This window comes from Tursiops truncatus, chromosome 7 (genome assembly GCF_011762595.2).
Source record: "Tursiops truncatus isolate mTurTru1 chromosome 7, mTurTru1.mat.Y, whole genome shotgun sequence".
Classification (NCBI taxonomy): domain Eukaryota; kingdom Metazoa; phylum Chordata; class Mammalia; order Artiodactyla; family Delphinidae; genus Tursiops; species Tursiops truncatus.
The window spans coordinates 12,767,144-12,775,000 of record NC_047040.1 but is presented as its reverse complement, the minus strand read 5'-3'; the positions used below and the strand labels follow the sequence as shown (position 1 = coordinate 12,775,000).

The 7,857-nt window shown below is 41.3% G+C and overlaps 1 protein-coding gene across 2 annotated transcripts in view; it reads left to right on the top strand.

Annotated features, from left to right (window-relative positions):
* NYAP2 (neuronal tyrosine-phosphorylated phosphoinositide-3-kinase adaptor 2) overlaps positions 1–7,857 on the top strand; it is a 251,838-nt gene that overhangs the window by 201,001 nt on the left and 42,980 nt on the right. Inside the window, exons 1-2 of one of the 2 annotated variants that reach the window (XR_012332958.1) lie at positions 241–437; positions 967–3,353. Coding sequence is in view for 1 of the 2 variants with exons in the window: in XM_033859646.1 (XP_033715537.1) it covers positions 334–437 (104 nt within the window). In the remaining variant the exon portion in view is untranslated. Of the gene's footprint in view, positions 1–240; positions 438–966; positions 3,354–7,857 lie in introns of those variants that run through there. The other variant, XM_033859646.1, reaches the window with a different exon arrangement.

The window sequence follows — 7,857 nt, the reverse complement described above, 5'->3', positions numbered from 1 at the left end:
AATAGTCATGTCACTGGCTTTTTCCCCAGTGGGATTTTGTTGCTCCAGTAATCACTCTATAGAAACTCACTCTAAATAGGGTAAAGTGTGCAAGGCAACAAGGCGTGGAACTTAAGTGGTTTGTTCTTTATTCCCAGGAGCTGATCTGTGAACAAGGCTCATTTTAGAATCAATTGTTATGAAATTGTTTCATCACCTGCCAATGATTAGTAAACATCAGAAGAATTCGGTGTATTAAAAGAACGTGTAGCAAAACCAGAAGAAAGCCTGGGGTCCGGTTCATCCCTGCAGACTTTGCTCAGCTAATGCTCTGTCTTTCCCCCTTTTTCACAGAACCGAAAGTAAGCTGCAAACTAGGCCGGTCTGCGTCCACATCAGGTGTGCCCCCTCCATCCGTTACTCCTCTCAGGCAAGCCAGTGACCTGCAACAGAGCCAGGTACCATCATCGTTAGCCAGTCGTGATTGACTTCCTGTGATGCGACATGCCAAACGCTTTCCACCTCTGTCTGTCGTGTGTTGCTATAACAACTTCTGCGTTTGCTTTTATTTTTCTGTGTGTGTGTGGGTGGGAGGGATGAGCTGTGGCCGTCTGTGTTTTCATTCAAAAAGGAAAGTCTTTCTTCCTTGCGATTGGTGAAACTTTCTTCGCTGTTTGTTACCAAATCGTTTTTGTCTCTGGTTTCCATCATTCTGTACTATAAATGTAAACTTGTACTATATGTATTGGCTTAGTGGTTATTTTTTTAAAGTTCTTTCTCTCTTCCGTGTTTTGTGTACTTTTATACCGTCTCCGAAAATTTATCAACGTTTGATAAATTTACCGACTTTGTTTTATGTAGATTTCTTTTTAAATGTTTTGTCCACAACCCTTGCACAGATGTTGTCAATGAATTTGTACATATTGTTTAGTTCTTATCCTATTATGCTGTAATATTTGTGGCCGTCTTACTTCTACTTTTATTTAGCTTGGAGCATGACTGTAAGACAGTGAATATCGATGTCCTGATAAATATTCATATACCAACTCATTTGGATTGAACACGGCAGCTGGTCTTTTTTCTTGGCCATAAAGACAAATTGACCAACCAGATAATCTGGGTATTTACCCCAAACTGTAGATTAATAACGCCATCTTTAAATAAATGACTTTTCTCTCTTATACCAAAAATATCAGAAATGTTCTCAGTAAGGGAATGTAAGTGTTTATGCATGGTATATGAGATCTCTATTATCATTTGGAGAAAAGATACAAGGAATAAAGGCATAAGCTACAGTATCATTTAATCCTTTAGAGTACAGTATGTTGCTCTGATGTTCATTGGTACATGCTTGTGTACGGAGGATATAGTATGGGGAAAAATCACTACATGTAAATGCTCTATCTATAACTCATCCAATAGGAATTCAGTACAATGACAATTTGTGAAGCTTAATTGTTGTTACTGTTAAATGTATTATGGGTGTTAAATAGGATAGTACCATCCTGGAGTGGTTTCTCTCTGCTTGTCCCAGCTTTAATGTTCACTTTCACAAAACTCTTCTGAAATTGTAAATTATAAAACTAGCAATGATACCTCCATGGGAACTGTCCATTACTGATTAGCAAATTACATATTCATCAATTATATAAATGTCAAGCTATTTTAAAAACATAACCAGGAAGAATAATTGCATTTTTTTCTAATGGGAGACAGGGTGCTTTATAGTATTTTGGTCTGGCTTAAATATGCACAGCATTTGATTCATGAATATGTGAGATATCTACAAATGCAAGAGATGAGAGGCTCCTCTCAAGAGCATCTCAAGTGCCATTTAGAATTTCTTGTGTCTTAATTTAACATTTTAAATGCTTTGTAACCAAATGACTCCACCTCAAACACTTTTTTGGGTATAAAAGGGGTAGAAACAATAAGACAATGAATAAATAAATAAATAACACAATTAACCTCACTAAGATAAATTGCCACCTTAGTTGATTAAAGCTATTCCAAAATATTACATTTACAGATTTTCAAAGCTTAAAAACTTGAATACAGAAAGGAGAGACCTTTAGCTAGCTGGCGGAGGATTGCATCAATACAATCAATTTTCCAAGTATATATACCTTGCTATTGCATTACCTCGGTATCTCAGAGAGGTTTTGTGTTCTTTGTTTTCATTTGCTTTTTCTCCTAAGTATCTTTATAGTTGTTTCATCGTACGCCCCTTCAATTCTCAATGACAGCAGTTTCCTGGGGTAACTTACAGACAGAAACAAGGTGCAACTCTGTACCTTTGCGTTATCAGCTCTTCGCTTACCTGGTAGGATGTTCTTCATTCTTCAAAACACAGCAACAGGAGAAAGACCCTCTTGTTACTTAGATGCTGCACTTTTTCTCTCCAACCAGGAGAAATTCTGGCACACAGCCACATCATAGAAGGGGTGTCAGGGCTGCAAATTAGAAGGCTGGCCTCTGAGTCTCTCCCCTGTGGCTTGTGACCAGATGTAGTATTCACCTCTTCCCATATGCTAGCGCTAATGGGGTAAACATGGCTCAGAAGAACCTTGCTCTGCATTCCTACAACTTGGAATTGAACTAAAGGCAATGGGTACTTATTGAAGACCCTCTTCTCACCTAATTCCCATGCTCTTGACTGAGATGTCTCCTTAAGTTACAACCAGGATGACACCTCCCTAGGCTTAGCCACCTCAGGCAATGGTGAAAGACATTTAAAAACATTGAATATTCGTACACAAACTAGGATACGAACACCTAGCATTATCTGACAAATAATCATCCTGGTCACTTTTTTTAAAAGTGTTTTTCCTCCACCGGGATTCCTGATAGTTATTAAAACACAGAATGCTTAATAGGCGATTAATAGACTTAATAGATGATTAATAGACTTCTTACTAGGAAATCTTTGGAAGACCTGTGATCTGTTTCAGACAAACAAAAGCAGTCACTGAAATAATTCCAGTAGTGCTTATCTATTGAGGAGTCTGGCTTTAAGAAGCCATATTAAGGGACATTTCTGCTCATAGAGAAGGAGCTGTGTTTTTTTTTTTTTCCAGGTTGTTCACATCTTATCTCTTTTCAGCTCCCTCAGTACTAGTTTTTCACCCACCACTTCAGATCATGGTTGGAGCTTTCTGAGAAGTATTGCAGGAGGAGACAGAAGGGACGGAGGTTACTCCAGCAGAGATGGGTAGAGCTGGCCAAAAGGGACTGCCGCCCACCCCCAGGAGCCTAGGCCAATGATGATGGACCACCCCTAAAGAATCTGGAGACAGTAGTGACTGACTGACCCGCCGAGGAGCCCGGGGCGCATAGTGACTGCCCACCAAGGGCATTTGTGTAAAAATAAAAGTGGAGGTAATGTTTGCTTGGCTATGCAGTCTGTTTCGGCTTCAGGTAATATAGGAGACACAAGATTTGTAGAAATGTATAGTCTCATCTGACTGGAACTTTAAAATACGTAGGAGAAGACGGGAAGTTCAAGAAAGAAGTATGAGTTCCAAAGCATTTAGAGCTTCTTACACAACGCGTAATACTCTCTAAAACTCGGTGAGATGAAAAATAGATCTTTTCTTTCTTAATTCACTCCTGAATAAATAGAGCAGTCACGGGGCAATTAGGGGAAAGTGACATTTCCTTGGAATTTTACGGCAAAGCAGCCACATATTTTGGCATTTGTCATAAAGCAAACCTTTGGAAATTAGATTGAATTTCTGCAGCTTCCATGAGAAAGCTATTTTATTTTCTTATTTATAAAAAGCAAAACGGAATAGGAGAAATATTTTGCACTTGAAGCACATCACTTTATCTTTTTATTTTTCTTCTTCTGTAGTGAAGTAGAAAGCTGTGTACTCAGAAGAAAGAAGTGTGAGTGCCTCTATAGACAGCAAATGCTGTCCATGTGATCCCTCCATCTCTGGACTATGGTGTTAGTGACCCCCATTAATCTGGAGATGGGGCCATCTCTAGTTTTACTGCAGCAGGTGATGGAATAGAAACTAAGGAGCAGGGCCATGAGAAAGCCAGTCTTTCCTTCAAGGAAGGAGCAGCTAGGGTGTGTCTCCAAAGTGCCAGCTCTCTTTGGAAAAATGTTCCCAAGAAATGTCTGTACTTATTTTTTTTGGGAAGGAAGGAGATGAGAGCCACATCCTCTGACACACACATGCACACACACACACACACACACACACACTCTCTCTCTCTCCCCCAATATACTTATGCACATGAATACACACAAACTCTCACATACTCTGCCCACTATCTCACACACACACACACACAATCACACACTCACGAACACACACACTTCACATTTTTTAAGTAACAGCCCCCCAAGTCAAATCAGGGAATCACAGAGCTAACAGTGACCTAAGTGTTGAACTGAGAACTCACCTTCTCTCTGAGGTTTGTCAGTTGTTCTAAACTAGATTATCTCTGATTACCCTTGATGTCAGGAAGTGGGTAACAGAAAGCCATCTGTCACTTCCTTTGGACATACGTTTCAAAATCTGAGAGCCCCACATTTCTCTAGAAATTTAAAAATCGCCCCTGAAGCTGTTATCTCTTGCTCCGTGGGCCCTGTGTGGCTTGAGAGCTGCCTTCTCACTACCCAGAAGTGGCCTTGTCCAGGCTGGTCCATGCTGTGCACTTATAAGCTGTTATCCAGGGAAACAAGCCCAGTTCCTTTCAACTTGCCCCTTCAGGATTATTTCTCAAACATTTATTTTTTTTTAATTTTTTAATTTTTTTTTTTGCGGTACACGGGCCACTCACTGTTGTGGCCTCTCCCGTTGCGGAGCACAGGCTCCGGATGCGCAGGCTCAGCGGCCATGGCTCATGGGCCCAGCCGCTCCGCGGCATGTGGGATCTTCCCAGACCGGGGCACGAACCCGCATCCCCTGCATTGGCAGGCGGACTCTCAAACACTGCGCCACCAGGGAAGCCCAAACATTTATTTCTTTTGATGGCAGTCCTCTGGGCTCCCTCCAAGCTTCTAACATCCTCCTTTCGCTTGATGACCCTGCTGGGGCCTTATGAGAGCCTGCCCGGGCTCCTGCAGAGCAGAATACCTTCTTTTTTCCCATGCGCTCCATGTCTATGTCTGCGCGCCAGCATGTGGCCAGCTTTCCTAGATAATGGAAGAATGTACTAGCATCCATAGCTTGATGCATGTCTAGGGTGTGTTTCTGGACATGCCTGGATGTCAAAGTTGTTTTCTAGATATAGTAAAAAAAGGGAGCTAAATCACCCAAAGATAGAAATTAGGGATCAGTACATGTGAAAGACCAAGATGGAGAATTTAAGAGGATTCCCTGACAAAGACTTTACCCAGTTTACAATGTGACACTCAACGACTTTGGTTGACTTACTAAATATCTCTCTCGATAAATCTCTCTTTCTATATATCCTCGAAAAAATGTTTTTCTCACACAGTCTAATTTTGTCTTTTCTCTTGGTCTTTAATACCTTCAGAGTAGCGAGGTGTTTTGATTGGTCCCACGGCCTCTGTGCTTCGCCTGAAAGCTTGGAGCAGACCATTGCTCCTTCTCAGCCTGTGTGTGAGGTCTGGGCTTTTGTAACTCTCAGACAATCAGGACGTTTGCACACAAAACTTGTAGGAGCCTGGAGAGCATGAGGAAGACTAAAGGCAAAGGGATCCTGAGTATAGTAACATAAATACTCGAACAACGACATGGAAAGGAATTCTAATTTCAGCCACTCGATGCCCGCCCACGTTTCTCAGTAATGTAAACTTAAAGGGTATGTTCTTATTTAATTTCAGCTTCTGTGCATTGGATCAGGTAGAAAAAGGAAAACAAACCTAACATCTGAAATAAAATAACACACAGTGTGAGAACTGGGAGTTTCAGTTTTATTCAGGGACTTACTGAGGACGATAGCCTGGGAACTATAGCTTCTCAGATAGCTCTGAGGAACTGCTCCAGAGAGGTGGGAGAAGACACCAGGGGAGAGGGGTACGTGCTGTCAAGCAAACCTCTCAGTAGAACGTTACTACTGCTAGTCACGAAGAAAGGCTATCTCAATTAATGATAGTAGTGTTTTTTCTAGGTATGTGAAGTTGCAAGAATCCAGGTTCATAAAAAATTTCTCTTGAGATATTTCTAACTATCTGAGGGCCTGTTTTTGCCTGTTTTCCCAGGGCACCTGATCTTCACCCTGAATTCCTTTCAGGGTGTGTTGCAGGTCACTGACTGCAGTGGCTAATGACTCAATCCTTGTAGAACTGGATGGCGAGTGACATTCCTTGCCTTACAAGCTCTAACAGTAGAAAAGCTTCAGTTCTCTTTAGAATTCCTGTGCTGCCATTAGTGTAGATGTGACTTGCTTTGCCAAGACCATACTTGCTTTATTCCAGCCCTGGGTCCTGGAACATACGTTATGAGGTTTCATCTGATCAGTTGCATGTACAATGTCAAGTGCTCCTATCTAGTAGTCAAGGTTTTGTGTTTGATGGGAGAAAACAGAGGAAGGAGCAGAGTATGGGGGTGGGGAGCATGTGGCTCCCCAAGTTAACGTGATGAAGGGGCCCCGTTTCTACCGTCCCTTGCTTATGTGTTGAACAAACCTTTTTGTGAGACCCTGTGGTATTCCAGGTCCTATCAGGCCTGAACTAAGAGAATGTTTACATCGCATTTGTACCTTTATATGGCTGGTTTGATCGTATGCTCAGGGTTACATCATATGATGGAAATGGTAAAAAAAAAAAAAAAAAAAAAGCAGAAACAGAACATATAACCAATTAGCAAAAGCTGAACTCACTTCATTCATGCACAGAGATCCCCACCCTCACAGAGCTTCCTCCAGGCTATGCAATAGGTTTTAAATAACTCCTATTGTTTTTTCATCCTGCATACAAGTTAACCTGACATATATTTCCAAACATGGAAAAGCCTGATGGGGGGGCGCTTGGAAAACCCCACTAAGTTTCCAATGCCATGTAAAGATAAGATGTTTACGGCATCTTATTGGAGAAGGGTTTATCTGTAAGAACTTCAAATTGTAAAATAAAATGCTATCTTAACAAAGATTATGTTACAAAGAAATTATAGTTATTTGTTATAAGAATGTTATTTACCAAAGAGATTGGATCTAGGCTTGTGCAAAGTGGAATAAATTCATGTTACAAATAGGAGTGTCAGTGGTTATATTGAGCGATTGCTGTGCATTATGGTATCATTGCATTAAAATAATGCAAGGGCCGAAAGGTAAACAAACAAAGGCTTTGTCTTCTGTGTGTCCTCTACAGTCCTGTCCGGTTGATTTATGAAGATGGTAGGCTTTAGTACTTTGTGGGGCTCCCATAATTAGTGTCATATTTAAAGAAGAAACAAGATTTTGTCATCACCTTTCAATAACAGTAATATGTGTCGTGAATTCTTTCATACAAAGAATTCAGACAAGATCAGGTGTGTTCAGGGTGGTATGGCTGTAGACCAGATGGTAGAAACTCAGATTGCTTTCCAGGACAGACCACAATCTGAACTGAGAAATGTTGACATATTATGTAGGCATCGTGTGCTTGTTAACTGCTGTATAGTTCACGTGGCAGAATATTTGGGGTCACTTTTTAAAGGCCAGTAGTCTCGTGACCAGTCTCTCAGGAAGTTCAAGATTGAGTAGAATGAAACTACACAAACCCATCCCTTTGCCCCCATTCCAATCCCCCCACCCAATAATCTTGCATTTATGCCCTTGGAGTAGGAGGCAGAGTGTGACAAAACACGAGGATGTTCTCTGAGAAATCTTGAACGCATTGACAAACAAGGTTAGGGGTGGGGCCAATGGACTCGCAGGGTGCCCGCCTCTGACTATGCCTAGTCGCCTGTACCTGTGTGC